Source organism: Aethalodelphis obliquidens, unplaced genomic scaffold (genome assembly GCF_003676395.1).
Source record: "Aethalodelphis obliquidens isolate GAN/ISIS:26980383/991018 unplaced genomic scaffold, ASM367639v1 scaffold53, whole genome shotgun sequence".
NCBI lineage: Eukaryota > Metazoa > Chordata > Mammalia > Artiodactyla > Delphinidae > Aethalodelphis > Aethalodelphis obliquidens.
Window position 1 is genome coordinate 10599846 of NW_020837997.1, and position 20346 is coordinate 10620191.

Consider the following 20346-nt stretch of genomic DNA (forward strand, 5'->3'; position numbering starts at 1 on the left):
AGCACGGGGAAGAGGGTGGGCAGCCTTGGTTGTGTCACTGATTCCCCACCCCTGACCCCACCCGCAGGAGATGACCGTCACAAACCTGCAGCCTGAGACCGCCTATTCCATCACGGTAGCCGCCTACACCATGAAAGGCGACGGCGCTCGCAGTAAACCCAAGGTGGTAGTGACCAAGGGAGCAGGTGCGAGACCCTCTAGGGCCCCTTTGCCCTCAGAGCATCCCTGCAGAGTTCTTGAGCCCCTGTGGGGGGGCGGGGGGGAGATGCACCAAGCAGGAGGAACAGGGAGAGCAAAGGTGTGGAGCTGCTCCGGAGGATGTTAAGACCCAGTGTGGGCCAGCCCCGCTCAGCTCTAGCCAGATGGAAACCTTTAACAGCCAGCTCTTAACTCCTCACCCTCTGCCTCCTGTTCCCCCTGCCTGGATACCCTTCTCCGGGCTGGCCGTCTCCTCTGCATCCTTTGGGTCTTTGGTTAGTCAGCACCTCCTCAGGAAGCCTTCCCCACTCACCCCCATGCCACAGTCTTGGTCAGGCCGCACCCCTCCTGCCCCCAGCACCCCGTGCCTCCCCCATCCCAGCTCTGATCACCCCAGGCGGGTTGTCATTTCAGGGTGGTGTGCCCGTCTGCCCCGCCGCACCCTGAAGCCTCCTCTCCTGGCAGCCCTGCCTCAGTTTCCCCCTCAGGCCCCTCCCATCAGTCCCAAGAGGCTGGTTTTTCACCAGCCAAACATAGCAGAGTGAGGAGAGCGAGCGAGCCATGAAAATGTAAGGGGAGAGGGTATTCTAGGCAGAGAGCACAGCCCAGGCAAAGGCTCAGAGGAGGGAACAAGCTTGGTGTGTTCGAGGAACAAAGGCCCCCATGGCCTCCACCCCACTTCCTGCACTCTCCATGTCTCACTGCTGACCACAGAGCCTGATGTTCAAGGCCTCCCAGCTGGACACAGCACCCCTCCACACTGCTGCCAGCCCATGCCCCCACCGTTCCCTTCGTCTGCCTAGTTTCTGTGTCCTCTAGCGCCCATGTCACCTCTTCTAGGAAGCTTCCTGTGATCTGCCGTCCTCTCTCAGGGAGGTTACATTAGAGCCATGCTTGCTAAGCAGAACCTGCTGCATACACTGTGACTGTTCACACCACCGTCCATTAAAGGTCCTGATAAGTCCTGCAGTGGAGAAGCCTGGTTTCATGTATAGAGCTTCAGCACTGCAGGGCTTCTCAGGGCCTTGACACATTGATCACTACTCAGACTGTGAGAACCATGGGGGCAGGGACACGGTTTTGGACACTCCTACGTTCCATGGATATTAATCAGGTGCCGGCAGGAGGCAAGGGGTGAATAAATGAGGCAAGAGCTGAGTGACTTACTAAGAGAAGGAGGAGAAACATAGATGTGGGCCTGCTGTGACATCTGTTGATGTTTTCGTTTATCGGGTCCTCTGAGTCTCCTGCTTCCTTGCTGTTCCTTGGACTCAGCACAGTCTCACCTCAGGGCCTTTGCACTGGCTGTTCCCTCTGCCTGAATCACTGTTCCCCCCAGACCTCCCCGCGGCTCCCTCCCTCACCTTCAAGTCTTTGCTTCTGAGCGAAGCCTTCCCAAGACCACTTTTAAAAATGGCAACCCCTTGGGAATTCCCTGGCGGTCCAGTGGTTAGGACTCCACGCTTTCACTGTGGAGGGCCCAGGTTCAATCCCTGGTCAGGGAACTAAGATCCCACAGGCTGCACGGTGTGGCCAAAAAAAAACCCGGCAACCTCACCCTGTGCTCCCAGGCTGACCCCTGCCTTGTATCTCCCCCCGCCGCCCCCAACAGTGCTGGGCCGCCCCACCCTGTCGGTGCAGCAGACCCCCGAGGGCAGCCTGCTGGCACGCTGGGAGCCCCCGGCCGGCACCGCCGAGGACCAGGTGCTGGGCTATCGCCTGCAGTTCGGCCGCGAGGACTCATCGCCCCTGGCCACACTGGAGTTCCCGCCCACCGAGGACCACTACACTGCGTCGGGCGTGCACAAGGGCGCCACGTACGTGTTCCGGCTGGCGGCCCGGAGCCGAGGCGGCCTGGGCGAGGAGGCGGCCGAGGTCCTGAGCATCCCCGAGGACACGCCCCACGGCCACCCACAGATCCTCGAGGCGGCCGGCAACGCCTCCGCCGGCACAGTCCTGCTCCGCTGGCTGCCGCCAGTGCCCGCCGAGCGCAACGGGGCCATTGTCAAGTATACAGTGGCTGTGCGGGAGGCCGGCGCCCTGGGCCCCGCCCGAGAGACCGAGCTGCCCGCGGCGGCCGAGCCGGGCGCCGAGAACGTGCTCACGCTGCAGGGCCTCAAGCCCGACACGGCCTATGACCTCCAAGTGCGGGCCCACACGCGCCGCGGCCCCGGCCCTTACAGCCCCCCCGTCCGCTACCGGACGTTCCTGCGGGACCAAGGTAGGCGCGCGGTGATCCCCGCACCAGAGCCGGACCGGGCCTCGCGCCCACCCCCACCCCAGCCCCCTCCCTCTCCCCCGCCCAGGTAAGTGGTCACTTTTCTGCTTCCTCGTGGACGCTCAAGGCGAGTCCAGACCCCGAGGCTCCGGCGTTGGCAAAGGTGGGACACGCCTAGGTGGCACCGCCGCCCCCCCCTACACCGCCCCCAGCCCACCCCGTCCCCCGCCCCAACCCCCCTCCACCTCCGCCTTCTCTCTCCAGCTGCGCCGTCTCCCGCGGCAGGGACTTGGAACAGGCAGGGCCGGGCCAGGGCCAGGCAGTAAGGCCACGGGCACAGCGGACGACAGGGAGCGCCTGGGCCGCCCCACACACAACCCCGTCCCCCTGCTCCCCCCGCCCCCCAGCACTCACGGGACCTCTCCTTTGCTCTTTCCCGCCTGCCGCTGCCTGGTGCAGTCTCGCCCAAGAACTTCAAGGTGAAGATGATCATGAAGACGGCGGTTTTGCTCAGCTGGGAGTTCCCAGACAACTACCACTCGCCCACACCCTACAAGGTGCAGCCTCCCGAGGAGTCGGGGGGCGGGGCTCGGCCGGGGTTGGGGCTGGTCTGGAGTCGGGGCTGGGGCCAGGGTTGGGGGTCAGCTGGACTCACCGCCGGGTAGGCTTGCGGCTCAGTCTGGGGTTGGGGCTTAGTTCGGTGTCAAGACTTATTAGTCTGGGATCAAGGCTCAGTCAGAATTGGGGCCTAGCCTGGGATCGGTCCCAGGGGTTGAAGTTCAGTCTGGGTTTGGGGCTCAGTAGGGGATTAATGCTCAGTCAGAGCTGGGACTTAGCCCGGGATCGGGGCTCAGCTAAGATTCAGGCCCAGTGTCTCAGTCTAGGCTCGAGCCTCAGTCTGGAATTAGGGCTGTTTAAGGATTGGGACTTAGAGCCAGGACTTGGCTGCGGTGGAAGCTCGGCCTGGGTTCGGGGCTCAATCTGGGGTTGGGACTGAGTTTGGGGTCGAGACTTAGTCTGGGATCAAAGCTCTGTTAGAATTGGGGCTCAGCTGGGATTGAGGCTCAGTCTGGGGTCACAGACTGAGTTGGCAGGGTCAGGGCTAAGTCTGGGATCCAGGCTCGGTCAGGACCAGGGGCTCAACCCAGAGCCGTGCTGAGCTGGCCCGTCCCACAGATCCAGTACAATGGGCTCACGCTGGACGTGGACGGCCGCACCACCAAGAAGCTCATCACGCACCTCAAGCCCAACACCTTTTACAACTTCGTGCTGACCAACCGCGGCAGCAGCCTGGGTGGCCTCCAGCAGACGGTCACTGCCTGGACCGCCTTCAACCTGCTCAGCTCTAAGCCCAGCGTGACCCCCAAGCCTGACTCCGAAGGCTACATCGTGGTGTATCTGCCCGACGGCCAGAGCCCTGTGCCTGTCCAGTAAGCTCAACTCGCCCCCCTCAGGGATTTTGCACCCCTCCACCAGCCAGCCCTGTGACGGGCCAGCCGCTTGATCTCTCTGTGCCTCAGTTTCCTCACCTGTCTGTAAAACAGATGGCATCAGCCCCACCCCGTGTGGTTCCCCTGAAGGTTCAGTGCTTCTCGTAGATGTCGCTAAATGTGGCCTCGTGTCTGCTCCTTGAGCATTCCCTGACACCCCCATATGCCTGACCTTCTACTGGTTCTAGGTTCCTAGACTGGTGGGGAGACAGAGCTGGACACAGACACCCTCAGTCCCATGGTGTGGCAGTGAGAGGCACCAGGGCTGAGAGTCCCCAGTAAGGAGAGGACGACTCTGGGAAGCAGGGAAAAATCGAGGATTACAAAACTGTGGGCATGGAAGCTGGGGTTTTGAAGGGTGTATAGGAGTTTGAGGAATATACAGTTGACCCTTGAACAGCACAGGTTTGAATTACATGGGTCCACTTATATGCGCATTTCTTTCAAGAAGTACAGACTACAGTATTACACGATCCATGGCTGGTTGAATCCACAGATAGATAGAGAACCATGGATACAGAGGACCAACTGTACTTACATATGGATTTTTGACTGTGCAGGGGGTCGGCCCCCTTAACCCCCACGTTGTTGAAGGGTCAACTGTAATTTCACAGGGTAGGCTTTCTAGGCAAAAGGTACAGTATCATGAAAAGCCTGGAGGCTTGAATCAGGAACTATAGTCCTATGTGACTGGGGCCGTATGCCCAATGTATGAGCAGAAGGGAAGATTCAGAGAGGGGCGGCTCCCCATCTCAGCCCTAGATAGCATCCCTTGGTCATGCTAGTAGACAACCCCCCATGACTCCATCTCCTGATAGGAACTACTTCATTGTGATGGTGCCACTGCGTAAATCTCGTGGTGGCCAGTTCCTGACCCCGCTGGGCAGCCCAGAGGAAATGGACCTGGAGGAGGTAAGAGCCAGTGGGGCCCAGACAACGTCCCAGCTTTCGTGAGCCCAGTTGCTCCCAGCCAGGTTCGTGAGCAGCCCAGTCTGTTCCCACAGCTGATCCAGGATATCGCACGGCTGCAGAGGCGCAGCCTGCGGCACTCGCGCCAGCTGGAGGTGCCCCGGCCCTACATCGCGGCTCGCTTCTCAGTGCTGCCACCCACCTTCCATCCCGGCGACCAGAAGCAGTACGGTGGCTTTGACAACAGGGGCTTGGAGCCTGGCCACCGATATGTTCTCTTTGTGCTTGCTCTGCTGCAGAAGAGCGAACCCGTAAGTCCCAAATGGTGTCTGCCCATATCGAGCCACACCCACTGAGTGAGGCAGGCCAGTCCCTAGGGCCCTGACCTCAGAGCCAGACACAGATCCTCCTAACTGTGGTCAGAGTTGGGCAGAGGGAACGGTTTGAGGTTGAGGGTATCCCATAGGGAAGGTTTGTTAGAGGAAAGGACTTTGGAACTAGAGCTTTGACGGATATGTAGGAGTTCGGTAAAGAAAGGGCATCCCACAGTTTGCATGTGCAAAGGTCTGGGGTGCAAGAGGAGCAAAAGGGATTTCAGAGTGGCTGAAACAGAGTGAGGAAGAGGGAGAGTGAAGATTGGCAAGGTCCAGGCCTTGTAGGCCACCAGGGTCAGGGTTTTGGGGAGCTGTAGGAGGGTTTAGAGTAGGGGACGGACATGGATTTGTGTTTGAGAAAGACCCATGTGGCCACCGTGAGGAGGGCGGGCACTGATGGAGGTCCCCCCACCCCATTCCTGCAGACATTTGCGGCAAGCCCCTTCTCAGACCCCTTCCAGCTGGATAACCCGGACCCGCAGCCCATTGTGGACGGCGAAGAGGGGCTCATCTGGGTGATTGGGCCCGTGCTGGCTGTGGTTTTCATCATCTGCATCGTTATTGCCATCTTGCTCTATAAGAAGTGAGCCCCCTGCCCCGCCCCCCACTTGACAGGAGGGAAGGCTTCCTAAAAAAGGAGGGGGGTCTGGAAAGATCCAGGGGGGAACAGTCATCTCAGAGGATCATCGCAGAAGCCCTGTATGGTCCAGACAGGGAAACCAGGGCTCAGAGAAATTAAACCACCTGATCAAGGTCACACAGCCTGGGAAATGGCAGAGCTAGGGTTCCATCCCAGCCAGGGATTTGACTCCTGTTAAGTCTCACGCTCCACTCGGCAAGATTTGGGGTGGGGGCTGCCTCTGTCCAGTGTAACGAGGTCACGTGGGACATGTCCCAGCTTAGAGGGCTGAGATGTTATTCCTTGTGGCGGGGGACCCACGCAGGAAGGATTAGCCCCATTTTCTGGAGGAGACCGAGACTCAGAGAGGGAAAGAAAGCCACCCACAGTCACAGATCAGGCCCTTGATGGCCAGCACACCCTCACCTGTCTTCTTTCTCCCCCCCACTCCTCACCTATGTCTGTTTTCGGGAGCAGTAAGCCTGACAGGTAAGAACTGGTCCTGCCCTTTGGAGGCCAAGGAGGGGAACTGGGGTGGCGTCGTGCCTGTTGGGTGAGCGGGCGCCTGGCTGCTCCAGCCGTTGCACGCGTGTCTGTGCGTGGTCGTGGGAACCCCAGTTGCGCGCAGCTGGGTCACATGTTCGCGTGTCTGCTTGCTCCTACAAAGTAAACGCAAGGACTCAGAGCCCCGCACCAAATGCCTACTGAACAACGCCGACCTCGCCCCCCACCACCCCAAGGACCCCGTGGAAATGAGACGCATTAACTTCCAGACGCCAGGTATGTGCTGATCCCAGGTGCCAGGGACGACAGCGACGGGGGAAGGGGAGAGGTAGCATAGGAAGAGAGGAAGCTGCCACCTCGGTGGATCCCGAGGACTGCCCCCACTGAACTGTGCTTGGTACGATTCAGTTCCCGATTCCCAAATTCCTCCGTGGCTCTGGGCTTGGAACTGTCATGGGTTGATTCAGCTTACGACCAAGGGAGGCTTTCGAAGAGTTGCCTTTAACTGGTGGCTGCTGTCTTCTCTGGGAGCTTAAAGGACATCTTCAGACAAAGACAAAAGCAAAACTTTTCCGAATCCTCATGTCTTTTGGCAGAAAGAGCTCTGCTTCTGTTCACACCTCTAGTTTTAAGGCCACTCAGTGGTGGGTGTTAGGGTTTTTCCCAATCCCCAGGGATGTGCCCCTAGCAAGGTGTAAGAATTCCGCCTCCACCACACTCTGTCTGTCTCTCCTCCATGGCCGCAGATGCTCATGTTCTCCCTGCCTCTTCATAGTTCCCTGTAGGTTAATAGGATTCAGCCGCCGCCTGCCATGCTTGGTGGGAGAACTGAATCAGGACCTTGCCCTTCATCATCTTCATGTGCAGTCATCCTCTCATTCCCTCACCATCTCCCTCTTTTTTTTTTTTGCGGTACGCGGGCCTCTCACTGTTGTGGCCTCTCCCGTTGCGGAGCACAGGCTCCGGACGCGCAGGCTCAGCGGCCACGGCTCACGGGCCCAGCCGCTCCGCGGCATGTGGGATCTTCCCGGACCAGGGCACGAACCCGTGTCCCCTGCATCGGCAGGCGGACTCTCAACCGCTGCGCCACCAGGGAAGCTCCACCTCCTCCCTCTTAACGGGCTCATGCCAGCTGCTTCTCACCAAATAAGGAATTTTTAACTTAACTGATGGCTGCTGTTCTCCTTATGAGCTCACAGCATGGTAACGTCTGTCTCTCTGCTTGCACCCAGCTCTTCACTTCTTGTCTCTGAACTCGTTCATATTAACTCTTTCCAACCAAATGGAGATTTTAAAACATTTATGTTGCACTGATGGCTGCAGTCCTCTTGAAGGGCTCATGCGTATAGCCTTGCATGCTATTCCTAATGTATTTATTTCTCTCTCTTTTCTGCTGCTGGACTGTCTCATGTTAGTTCCATGTTTATCCAAATGAGGATTTTGATCATTTAACTGATGGCTGCAGTCCTCCATGAGAGATCATGAAAGGTCTCATGACACCCCTAATGTACTCCCTTCTCTTTTCTGTCTCTGGACCAGCCTATCTCAATTCTATTTCCATCCAAATGAGGATTTTAAATGTGTATGTTTAAGTGATTGGTGCTCTCCTCCTTAAAGGTCATGGCACGGGCCCGTATGTCCTTCCCCTGCCCCCAGGTTTCTCCCTCACCATCCTGCCTCTCCTCCAAAATCCCCTCTGCTGACCCCAACAGGGGACCCAAGGCCAGGTTGGTCTGGGGGGACACGTTGATAGAAGAGCCTAAGACTTTGGGATCTTTCCGAGGTCACAGCTGAAAATCAGGGCTGGCCGATGTCCAGCCGGAGGGAAGCACAGCAGCTGCCGTTGGTTCTCTGGTTGGGGCCCAGGCGGCCGTGTGTCCCTCACTCGTTGCTCTGCCCTTTGCGTCTGTCCGCCGGCTGCTGTGCGTGCACCCAGCGAGGGGCGGGGGGAGGTGGCCTCCCCCGCGTGTTTTCATTTATTTATTGTTTGCTGTTTCTGCAGATTCAGGCCTCAGCAGCCCCCTCAGGGAGCCGGGGTTTCACTTTGAAAGTTAGTTCCTGTGTCTCTCTGTTCTTAGCTTCCTTTCGCGCCTGTTTGTTTTCATCCTCGGTTTCTCCATCCCGCCTCCTCTCTCTCTGCCCACCTGTCCTGCGCTGGCTTCTCGAGGGGGGGCGGGGGTGTGGTCTGCCGGGCCCTGAGGTTTTGGGTTGTGACTGCGTGTGTGTGTGTGTGTGAGAGAGAGAGAGAGAGAGAGAGAGTGTGAGTGGGAGCGGGAGTCTAGGTGAGACATGTAAGTATCGCCCATGTGATAGGGGACCCACCAGTCAGATGGACACCAGCCTCAGACCCCTTAGATTGGGCTCTGGGGCAGCACCCGGGGTGGCGGGGAACACGCAGGGGCTCAGACCAACAGCTCTTCACCAGCTGGCTCAGCACATCTTTATCGGTTTAACACCAGTGCTTGGGTGCTGGCGCATAGCCGTCAGCCTCCCTATATCTGCAGAGCGAATGTGTGAGCACATGCGTGGCCATCAGGCCCCAGGAGAGGACAGGGGTCTGGCAGGCTCAGATATGGGGAGGAAAGAGCCAGGCCCACCCCATGACCTCCAGCCACCCCCACCGCCCCCGGGGGCTCCAAAGATAAGGGACGTCACCATCCCATGTACCAGATGAGAAAACGAGCCCTCAGAGGTCAGGGGTTCGTGGCAGCTGCCCCACCATCCAACACACACATACCCCGTGTCTCCCCTCCCCGGTCCCTCAGCTCCACCTGGCAGAGGACTTTTGGGTTCCTCTGATCCCCCAGGGGCCGGAAGGGGCACCGGCCTCCCGCCCCTGCCCCAGGGATGGTATTTCCGAAAGCCCGGCCAGCTGCATCCGCTTCTTCATCTCTGTGTCACTTGCCTGCTTCACGAGGCACCAGGAGCTTGACGTCCTGGGCGCGTTGACCCTTCCCCAGCCCCTGCATCCCCAGCTGGTTGCAGGGGGGCACTGGGGAGGGAGGCCACTGGGAGCTGGGGCTCAGCCCAGAGCCGCCGCCTCGTGCTCCCCCCTTCAGCCCCGCAGGCCTGGGGTCCCTGCCCCCACGGGGCTGCCCTGAACCTTCCCCTCCCCCGCCACTCCCTCTAACTGCAGCTCGTCCATTGCAGACTCACACTGTAGAGCACCCCTCCGCCCTCCCCCGCCGGCCCCCAGGCTGGCCCCCGAGTGACCGGCCACGCCGTTGGGTCTTCTCTTCCCGCAGGCATGCTCAGCCACCCACCCATCCCCATCGCGGACATGGCGGAGCACACAGAACGCCTCAAGGCCAACGACAGCCTCAAGCTCTCCCAGGAGTACGAGGTGAGCTGGCCCCCACCTCCCACTCTCCCGGGCCCACAGACACCCACCCTGACACCCCCCCGCATCCCCTTCCCCGCAGTCCATCGATCCGGGCCAGCAGTTCACATGGGAGCACTCCAACCTGGAAGTGAACAAGCCCAAAAACCGCTATGCCAACGTCATCGCCTACGACCACTCTCGTGTCATCCTCCAGCCCATCGAAGGTAGCACGCGGGGCCCCAGGCTCCGTCATGCCCAGCCTCGTTCCACAGAGAGCGCATAGACCCCATGCCTCCTCTTGGCCACGGGGCCAGGCCAGAGTGGACTAGCTAGGGGACGGGTGGGGAAACTGAGCCCTGGTCCAACACTAGCCAGAAGCCACTGGGAAGTTTTAGATGTGTATTTAACTGATGGCCCCTGTCCATTACATATTTCCATCTATTCCTCTACATCAGTGACGCTCATCAGGGCAGTCCCACCACTCGGGACGTTTGGCAATGTCTGGGGACATGTTTATTGTCACGGCTTAGAGGAAGGGGGTGTTAGTGGTATCTAGGGTATAGAGGCCAGGGACGCTGCTCAATAACTTGCAGTGCACAGGACAGCCCCTAGCATAGAATGATGTGGCCCCAAATGGCTATCGTGTCGAGGTGGAGAAACCACGAAGTACACGCCGCACGATTTCCTTGGGGACAGATTGGGGCAGTCCAGGAGGGCTTCCAGTAAGTGGGAAGTGGTGGACCAGGTGGAACCAGCCTAGAAGGACAGAGTGCCCCCACTGATCTCTGGCTTCTCACCCCGGCTGTAGGCATCGTGGGTAGCGATTATATCAACGCCAACTACGTGGATGGCTATCGGCGGCAGAATGCGTACATTGCCACGCAGGGGCCGCTGCCCGAGACCTTCGGTGACTTCTGGCGTATGGTGTGGGAGCAGCGCTCCGCTACCATCGTTATGATGACACGGCTAGAGGAGAAATCACGGGTGAGGCCTGGACCCTGTGGCCCCCAAGCCCTCGGCTGGCTCCGGCCCACACTCACCTCTGTTCTCTTACCTGGTGCAGATCAAATGTGATCAGTACTGGCCCAACAGGGGCACGGAGACCTACGGCTTCATCCAGGTCACCCTGCTGGACACCATCGAGCTGGCCACGTTCTGCGTGCGGACGTTCTCGCTGCACAAGGTGGGGCCCAGGGCGGGACTGGGGCCTCTGGGGAGGGGGTGATGGGGGCGGAGGAGGAAGATGAGCTTCTGCCCTGGGAGCTCCCCATGGGACAGAGAAGAAACCATGTTGTCCCAGGCTGACCACATTCTCAGGTGGCCCACTTCATGGATGGGGACACTGAGACTCAGAGGGGAACAGCTCTTGTCTCCAGCCACAGCAGGACAAACCAGCAGAATCCTACTTAGCAGTGAACCTGCTGTCCCCTTGCCATCAGTCCTCCTGCCCCACACACCAGGTCTTCCTTGCTCTCTGGCCTCACCCAGCCTGGGTTTATGGCAGGGTCCTGGCAGGGTCTTGGCCATGCAGTCAAGGGGCTTCCAGTCTTGGATGGAAGACACAGTGGGCAGTTGAGACTGGGGCAGAGGGAGTCTTTAGATATGTATTTAACTGATGGCTGCTGTGCGTAACATGGTTCCGAGTGTCCTTGTACATCAGTGGTTTTCAGTTGGGGCATTTTGCCATTCAGGGGACATTTGGCAATGTCTGGGGGCACTTTTAAACAATTGTTTTATTGAAGTGTAGCTCATTTACAATGTTGTATTAATTTCTGTTGTCTAGCAAAGTGATTCAGTTATACATAAATATACATTCTTTTTCGTATTCTTTTCCATTATGGTTTATCACAGGACATTGAATACAGTTCCTTGGGCTATACAGTAGGACCTTGTCGTTTATTCATTCTGTATATAATAACTTACATCTGCTGACCCCAACCTCCCACTCCTTCCCTCCCCCAACCCCCTCCCCCTCGGCAACCACAAGTCCGTTCTGTATGTCCGTGAGTGTGTTTCTGTTTCGTAGATAGGTTCATTTGTGTCATTAGATTCTGCATATAAGTGATATCATATGGTATTTGTCTTTCTCTTTCTGACTTCACTTAGTATGATAATCTCTAATGGCATCCATGTTGCTGCAGGTGGCCTTATTTTGTTCTTTCTTATGGCTGAGTTGTATTCCATTGTATATATGTGCCACATCTTCTTTATGCATTCCTCTGTCAATGGACATTTAGGTTGTTTCCGTGTCTTGGCTATTGTGGATAGCGGTGCTGTGAACACAGAAGTGCATGTATCTTTTTGAATTGGGGTTTTGTCTGGATATATGCCCAGGAGTGCGATTGCAGGATCATATGGTAGCTCTGTTTTTAGTTTTCTGAGGAACCTCCATACTGTTTTCCACAGTAGCTGCGCCAACTTACATTCCCATCAACAGTGTTAGAAAGGTTCCCTTTTCTCCACACCCTCTCTAGCATTTGGTATTTGTGGAGTTTTTTAATGATGGTCATTCTGACTTGTGTGAGGTGGTACCACATTGTAGTTTTGATTTGCATTTCTCTAATAATTAGCGATGTTGAGCACCTTTTCACGTGCCTCTTGGCCATCTGTATGTCTCCTCTGGAGAAATGTCTCTTTAGGTCTTTTGCCCATTTTTCCATTGGGTTGTTTGTTTTTCTTGTCATTGAGTCGTATGAGCTGTCTGTATATTTTGGAAATTAAGCCCTTGTCGGTCGCATCGTTTGCAGACTTTTTTTGTACGTTGTCTTTTTGTTTATGGTTTCCTTTGCTGTGCAAAAGCTTGTAAGTTTAATTAGGGTTCCGTTTGTTTATTTTTGTTTTTATTTCTAGTGCCTTGGGAGACAGGGGACGCTTTTTAGTGTCATGCTGGGGAGCGGAGGTGCTCCTCGCACCAGCGTTCCCCTGGCCGCCAGCCAGGGCCTCTCAACATTAAGCATACATCTGGCCCAGGTGCCAGAAGACGGTCAATGGACACGAGGGGGTACAGATTTTCAGTTGATTCACACCTGAAGCACGCCCTGTGTGTCAGACCCTTACCTGGGCATCAGGACACCCAAAGTGTCCTGCTCTCGTGGGACTTAGAGTCTAGTGGACAAGACACAGACAATAAATATGTAAAATGACAGGAAATCTTACACATAAAACAGGGCAGAATAGAATGGGTAGTGGAGGACCTGCAGTTGGTGAGGAAGGGAGGAGATCTGGGGTTACAGCATTCCAGGCAGAGGGCACAGCCGTGCAAAGGCCCTGGGGCTGGACCGTGCCTGGGGTGTTTTAGGAACAGCCAGGAGTCCCGTGTGGCTGGAGCAGAGTGAGTGAGGGTGAGGGAGGGAGGAGGGGAGGGCAGGGAGGGGACGGGGCAGGTCGTGCAGGACGCTGTGGGCTGCAGGGGAGACTTGGGCTTTTACCCCCAGGGAGGGCTGTGGGCAGAGGAAGCAGAGGAGGGGCGGGACCTGACTTGGGTGCTCACCAGTGCCCTCTGTCTGCTGAGGCGGGAATAGACTGCGGTGGGGATGCCCGGGGACCAGGGTGACTGCTCTGGTCTGGACGGATGATGGTGGGGCTGGACCAGGGTGCTCCCCATGGAGGGGGCGAGTGAGAAGTGGGTGGGCTTGGGGTAGACTTTGAAGGCAGAGCTGACGGTGCTGACTGATGTCTTGGATGTGGGAAGGAGGGGGAGGGGAGTCAAGGGCGACCCCTAAATTCCAGCCGGAGTGCGTGGAAGGATGGCGCCGCCATCAGCTGAGATGGGGGGAAAGGGTTTGGGGAGAAAGTGGGGGGCACAGTGCTGGCCGCGTTGAGCGTGAGATGCCAGTGAAACTCCCAGGCAGAGACACCCCCAAGCCCCGGGGCAGCCGGGCACCTGAGTCAGGCGCTCCGAGTAGTGGTGGTCTGGAGGTGTGAACGTGGACCCCAGCACGTGGGTGGTGGGCTGCGGTGACTGGCGGTGTCCCTTTGGCCCCCAGAACGGCTCCAGCGAGAAACGGGAAGTCCGGCAGTTCCAGTTCACGGCGTGGCCGGACCACGGGGTGCCCGAGTACCCGACGCCCTTCCTGGCTTTCCTGCGGAGAGTCAAGACCTGCAACCCGCCGGACGCGGGCCCCATCGTGGTCCACTGCAGGTACCCCTGTCCCAGTCCCCCTGCTCCCCGCTGCGCCCCGCCGCACCTACCCCACCCCCTTGCCCGGGGGGCCCCTGATGACCCTGCCTGTCTCCGCAGCGCTGGCGTGGGCCGCACGGGCTGCTTCATTGTCATCGACGCCATGCTTGAGCGGATCAAGCCGGAGAAGACGGTGGACGTGTACGGCCACGTGACGCTCATGCGGTCCCAGCGCAACTACATGGTGCAGACCGAGGACCAGTACAGCTTCATCCATGAGGCCCTGCTGGAGGCCGTGGGCTGCGGCAACACGGAGGTGCCTGCCCGCAGCCTCTACGCCTACATCCAGAAGCTGACCCAGGTGGAGCCCGGCGAGCACGTCACCGGCATGGAACTCGAGTTCAAGGTGGCCTGGGGGCTAGAGGTTGCTGTGGGCCAGCTGGGGGAGGGGGCTGAGCGGGAGACCGGCGTTCAGGGGACCAGAGGGTGGGGGGGTTGGTGTTCCCCTGCCTGCCAGGCCCCTGTTAGCGCCCTGGCTGGAAACACACAGCCCACCCCATCCCTGGGGAAAGCAGGTTGCCAGCCGGAGGCTGTCCTGATGGTGGCCCCCCGTCCCCTCGTCCCTCGTCCCCGCAGCGGCTAGCCAACTCCAAAGCCCACACATCCCGCTTCATCAGTGCCAATCTGCCTTGTAACAAGTTCAAGAACCGCCTGGTCAACATCATGCCCTACGAGAGCACACGGGTCTGTCTGCAGCCCATCCGGGGTGTGGAGGGCTCCGACTATATTAACGCCAGCTTCATCGATGGCTACAGGTACCTGCCCCTGGCCACTGCAGGGGCCCTGGCCTTTGCCGGGCGATGCTGAGGCTCCAGAAAGGTCCCAGCCCTGCCCTCGGGGGGCCTCCAGTCTTGCATGGGAGAGAGCTAGACGGACCTTGCCAGTCTCGGTCACAGCTGAGGTGGAGGGAATCTTTAGACATCTGTTTAAGTGACGGCTGCTGTCCGTAACATGGTTCTATCTGCCCTTCTCTATCAGAGATTCTCAATCTGGGCAATTCTGCCACCCAGGGGAAATTTGACCGCATCTAGGGACGTTTGGAGGGTCATAACGGGAGTGAGGGAGGAGGATTACTGCTGGCATCTCGGGGGCAGAAGCCAGGGGTGTTGCCTAGCGCCCCACGGTGCACAGAACACGGCCCCGTCACAAAGAATCAGCCAGTCCCGAATGTCGGTAGTGCGGAGGCTGAGAAACCCTGGCCGAGGGAGGCTGTTCCAAGGAGGGGGTACTGCCTGTGCATAGCCCTGGGGAGAGCTTGGCCTGTGCAAACAACGGAGATTAGTTCAATGGTACCTGAGTGCGGGCAGAGGAGGGACGCAGGACAGGTCAGCAGGCAGCCCTGCAGCCTCCTGGAGAAGCGGGAATCTATCCTCGGGCTGATGGTCTCTCCATGTGGAAAATGGGATTATTTGGAGGGTTGAACCGGACAGGGAGGGAGATGATGCCTGGGCCGGGGTTTCCCCGTGGCCCTGGACTCACACACACCCCGCCCCGCAGGCAGCAAAAGGCCTACATCGCCACGCAGGGGCCGCTGGCGGAAACCACGGAGGACTTCTGGCGCATGCTCTGGGAGAACAACTCAACCATCGTGGTGATGCTGACCAAGCTGCGGGAGATGGGCCGAGTGAGCCGGGGGCCGCGGGAGGAGGGGCAGGGGCGGGGCCATGGGCGGGGGCGGGGCGGGGGCGGGGCCAGGGTGGGGGCCAGGGGCGGGGGGCAGGGCTGACCATGGCGGCCGCCTCCCCAACAGGAGAAATGTCACCAGTACTGGCCGGCCGAGCGCTCCGCCCGCTACCAGTACTTCGTGGTGGATCCGATGGCGGAATACAACATGCCTCAGTACATCCTGCGGGAGTTCAAGGTCACAGACGCCAGGGTGAGTTTGGGGTCGGAGTGCTGGGAAGGACCAGAACCCGGGCCGGACCCTATGGGCTGCTCACCGTTCCGCTAGTGGTCCGGAGAGGGCTTCCCTAGTTGGGGGTAGAAGCAAAGGCCCAGGGGAAGGAGAAGCCCCCAGGGCTGGTTGGAAGAAGAGTGAGTTGCCATTTGGACGGTCACTCCCACCACCGAGTGGGGGGAAGAGAGGGCCTTGACCCCACGGTCTCCCCGTTGGAGCGCGCGTCACACCACTCACTAGGGAACACGGCCCAAGGCGATCATGTTCAAGGGAGTGAGTGGGGCGTTTCCCTGGAAGCAACAACCCATGGGAGGGTAGTAGCGTTAGAGGGCTGAAAGCGGGCTGGGGGAGAGGTAATGGATTGATGGTGCCGGGTGGTGGTCGACGGAGCCGTAGATGGAAAAGAGCAGAGAATCCACGGGTGGCGTGATGGGGCGTGGGAATGTCAGTCAAGATGTTGCTAGTGGATGGTAAAGAGCATCGTTAGTCGTCATGCGTGGGTAGCGCATACAGCGCTGTTGGATTGGTGGAGTGGGGGGATTGGAGAATCAGTGGAAGATGTTGCTGTTGGGTGGTAGTGGAGGAGGGTGGTAAACAAGGATGGTGTTGGGCGGGAGGAAGGTGGGACTGGAGATTGGAACGTATGGATAACAGGATGGAGAATGCCAACAGAACAGGGGTCACCACGGGTTAGTGAAGGGTGACGTGTTATCAGCAACGGGTGGAGGAAGATGAGGTTGGAGAGGGCAGATGTTTGGCCGGTGGCGGATGGAGACGATCAATGGGAAATGACTTCGGAGAGAGTAAAGAATGACGAACATTCAGCGATCAATGGTAGGAGACAGTGCTGCTGATGGTATAAGGTAGAGGAAGGTGGGGTTGGAGGAAGGAAGTGTTAGGTGGTGGAGGATGGAGACCATCAGGCTAAGACGGCATCACTGGATGGTACCATTTTGATGTAGAGACCGTGACTGGGAAAAGGTGGATGATGAGTAAGGGACGGTGGTGAACGTCAGTGGAAGATGGCCCTTAGAGGGGGGAGAGTGCTGAATTACTAGGGGCGGATTATGGAAGACGGTACCATTGGGTCGTGATGAATGGAAGGTGGCAGAGAGCCATGATGTTGGATGGCCCTGCTGGGTCGTGGGAAGATGGGACTGGCGAGAAGGACGGTTGAGTGGTAGGGATGGAGTACGTCAGTGGGAGGGGGCATCGTGGGATGCTCAAGGACTGAGTTACCCGCGGTGGATGGTGAAGGTTAGGAGGTAACGGTGTTGGGTAGCGCGGCTAGAAGGTGAGCTTCCAGTGGTGGCTGGTGGAAGATGGCGCCCTGGGGTGGTGAAGGATAGTAGATGATGGCGCTGGTGGGTGGTCGAAGACAATGGGCAGTCAGTGGTGGGGGATGGAAGACGGCACCGCTGGAAGGTGAGGGTGCGGGGCAGTGCTCTTGTACTCTGAAATGGTGCAGAGTGGAGGATGCCAGGGAGCTGGAGAATGGGACCAAGAAGGGCAGATGTTGGGTGCACTCTGGGACGGCACAGGATGGAAGACGGCAGACAGCAGTGGTGGATGGGATTGGAGCTGTGCAGAGAGGAGCAGTTCGGGGGTGGGGGGTGAACGATGGCCATATATGGTGTCACTGGATGGTGAAGTTAGAGGATGAGCATGGCATCCTCGGGTGGTGAAGACGAGATTGGAGCATCTCAGTGAAAGATGGTGCCCTTAGTGTAGGACAAGGAGTCGTCAGGGTGGATGGCAGAAAATGGGGCGGAGGATGGGGAAGGACGGAGGGTGGTGTTGGCTGGTGGTGGAGGATGGGACTTTGGCGAGGGTGGGAAAACAACCGTGACCGCCACTGACCTTGATAACAAGACTGGGCTCTCTCTCTTGCTCCCTCTTTGTTCCAGGATGGACAGTCCCGGACTGTCCGGCAGTTCCAGTTCACGGACTGGCCGGAACAGGGCGTGCCCAAGTCGGGGGAGGGCTTCATAGACTTCATCGGCCAAGTGCACAAGACCAAGGAACAGTTTGGCCAGGACGGCCCCATCTCTGTCCACTGCAGGTGAGCTGCTCCCTGAGCCCCGGCCCACGGCCCGGCTAGGGAAACCGAGGCCTCGTGAGGACAGCCTCAGGCACTCCCGTTTGGGCTCTTTCCATCCCTGGGAGGCATCAGAGCAGGAGGGACGGGAATCGGGCAGTTAGGTCAGGCTCCCCCAGGCACCCGCCCCTGAACTCCCACACTGTCCCCAACAGCGCCGGCGTGGGCAGGACGGGTGTCTTCATCACGCTCAGCATCGTGCTGGAGCGGATGCGGTACGAAGGCGTGGTGGACATCTTCCAGACCGTGAAGATGCTGCGGACCCAGAGGCCAGCCATGGTGCAGATGGAGGTGAGGGCGGGACGGGGGGCGGCGGCCGGGCCCCATGCCGGCGCTGGCCCGGGCCTCTGTTCTCTCCCCTGTGAGATGAGCACAGCCACCCTCCACTCTCTGGGTGCTTGTGGGTGGAAGGTCCTCAGCCCCTCCTGCTTTGGGCTGACCTGGGATGCGTCCATCCCGGCCCCAGAGTCACAGCAAGGTCAGGCTCGGCCAGGACCCCGGCACGGGCCACGAATCCTGAAGTGAGGCCCAGAGCAGGGAGGGGCTTCCGGCCATCGAGTTCACGGGGACATTTTAACAATGTCCTCCAGAGACTTCTGTGGCGGTCCCATGGTTAAGACTGCGCTCCCAATGCAGGGAATATGGGTTGGATCCCTGGTTGGGGAACTAAGAGCCCACATGCCGTGCGGCACGGCCAAAAAAAAGAAAAAAATTAAAAGCAAAAGAAAAACCAATGTGCTCCAAACTCTCCCGTCTCTGGGGAGACAGAGCTGGAGTGGCAGCCTGCCAGCCCCCCGGGGGGTGTCGCAGGGCATGGCCAAGCGGCCGCGTCCTAAGAGATGAGAAGGCAGATGGAGCCCAGCGAAGGCGCAGGCTGCTCTGGGGGTCCCGGGGAGCCCTGGGCGGCTTCAGAGCAGGAGAGGCGCTGACAGAGGCCCACCCCTCCCCTCCCCCACGCAGGACGAGTACCAGTTCTGCTACCAGGCGGCTCTGGAGTACCTCGGGAGCTTTGACCACTATGCAACCTAGAGCCTTGTCGGCCCGGCCCGACTCCAGCGGCCCCGACGCCTCCCATGCCGGGCGGGCCCCGAGGCCTGGACCCCGGCGGCCGGGACAGGAGGCGGCGGCCGTGTTTCCGCAGGGTCTCCGGGAGCGACGCGGCCCCTCGAGCCCCCAACCCCCGCGTGGCCCCAGCCACCCCACCCTGGACCGGCCGCCGCCTTCGCTACTCGGCACATTCCTCATTTCCTTCCAGAACGAGATTCCAAAACGAGAGATTCCGGGGTGGGGGGAGGGGGGAGGCGGTGAGCAAAAGGGGGCTCTTCCCCAGAACCGGAGAAGGGCGGGGGCTGTGAACTTGGCCCTCGTCCTTCCCCGGGGAGCCTTCCTGCCCCACAGCCTGGAGGGCGCCGGGGATGGGGACCCGATGCAGCTCTCTTTCGAACGCAGTGTAACTATCCAGTGACATTTCCTGTTTTTTTAATAGTGTATTTTTTTTCCTTTTTTTTTTTTTTTAAAAGAAGAAACAAACGGGGGGAAAACAAAGAAGACTTGACAGTCAACGAATTTAAAAGGAAAAACTTGGCTTATTCCTATTCTGTTCACAGACAGTCAGTCTATTTTTTCACTGTAGCAGCCGTTCTCGTGTACCAGCTGTGTTGGCAGGCGTGCGCGGGCTTAAGCTTGCCCCTGTGGCTTGCTTTTTTTTTTTTTCCTACCATCTGAAGGTGTGCCTCACTCAAGAATAGGACCTTTTGCTCCTGATTTTTCTTTTTTTTTTTTTTTTTGCTTCTTTTATAATGAAATTCTCAGACATATCCAGAAGGGTGAGGGTGGAGAGCAGGGGGACTCAGGCCCACCAGCGTCAGGTCTCGAGCCCACGGGCTGGGCGCTGCCACAGAGGAGATGGCAGCGACCCCCCCCCCCTCCCCGCAGCCTCAGCCCCCATCCCCCGGTCTCCTACCCCGAGGAGAAGGACTGAACAAAACGGGAGGTTCTCACTTCTTTGGGGAGAGAGAGGCCACGTGCTGCCCCAGATCAGGGACCCTTTCCGCCCCCTGGGACCATGGGGCAAGTTTTGGGGCAGAAGGATGGGATTCCCCCCCCCGCCCCCACCCCTGAGCAAGTAAGTTTTTCTCTTTGTACAAGAGCAGATCTGCCGTTGCTCTCAACACTGTTTATTCAAACGGAAGCAGCTGGGTGGTTTTCCCACCTCTGAGTATGTAGATAAATCGACTTTGTATTAAAGGAAGATCGTCTGACCCCGGCCAGTGGTGGAGTCTTTGTCAAGCCCCCACCTCGTCTACCCCATCTCCCTGGGGCAGCCGGGGGCCTGGAGAGCTTGAACGCAAACCCCAAGCCCTGGCCCTGCAGGGGCTGCCTCATTGATAATAGTTACTCTTGTTGATAACTGTGACCACCACTGAGCATCTACCATGGGCCAGCCCTCTGAGGCGGGAGTCAACCCAATTTATAGATGAGGAGACAGAGAGGGCAGGCACCAATGCAAAGTCACACAGTGGTTTGAAGTGGACCTG

At 58.6% G+C, this 20346-nt stretch overlaps 1 protein-coding gene across 9 annotated transcripts in view; it reads left to right on the forward strand.

The window, feature by feature from the left end:
* Positions 1-20075, forward strand: part of PTPRS (protein tyrosine phosphatase receptor type S) — a 103544-nt gene extending 83469 nt beyond the window's left edge. For 4 of the 9 annotated variants that reach the window (XM_027085380.1, XM_027085381.1, XM_027085379.1 and 1 more), the window contains 22 exons: positions 68-185; positions 1811-2419; positions 2876-2973; positions 3593-3846; positions 4725-4818; positions 4911-5126; positions 5615-5772; positions 6286-6297; positions 6476-6588; positions 8315-8362; positions 9558-9655; positions 9735-9858; positions 10443-10618; positions 10698-10817; positions 13621-13775; positions 13875-14160; positions 14391-14569; positions 15312-15438; positions 15565-15690; positions 17619-17773; positions 17965-18100; positions 18770-20075. In XM_027085380.1, the coding sequence (XP_026941181.1) occupies positions 68-185; positions 1811-2419; positions 2876-2973; positions 3593-3846; positions 4725-4818; positions 4911-5126; positions 5615-5772; positions 6286-6297; positions 6476-6588; positions 8315-8362; positions 9558-9655; positions 9735-9858; positions 10443-10618; positions 10698-10817; positions 13621-13775; positions 13875-14160; positions 14391-14569; positions 15312-15438; positions 15565-15690; positions 17619-17773; positions 17965-18100; positions 18770-18838 (3471 nt within the window). In that variant the 3' untranslated portion in view covers positions 18839-20075. The remainder of the gene's footprint in view (positions 1-67; positions 186-1810; positions 2420-2875; positions 2974-3592; positions 3847-4724; positions 4819-4910; positions 5127-5614; positions 5773-6285; positions 6298-6475; positions 6589-8314; positions 8363-9557; positions 9656-9734; positions 9859-10442; positions 10619-10697; positions 10818-13620; positions 13776-13874; positions 14161-14390; positions 14570-15311; positions 15439-15564; positions 15691-17618; positions 17774-17964; positions 18101-18769) is intronic. The other 5 variants (XM_027085383.1, XM_027085382.1, XM_027085387.1 and 2 more) reach the window with 3 other exon arrangements.
* Positions 20076-20346: the final 271 nt, after the last annotated feature.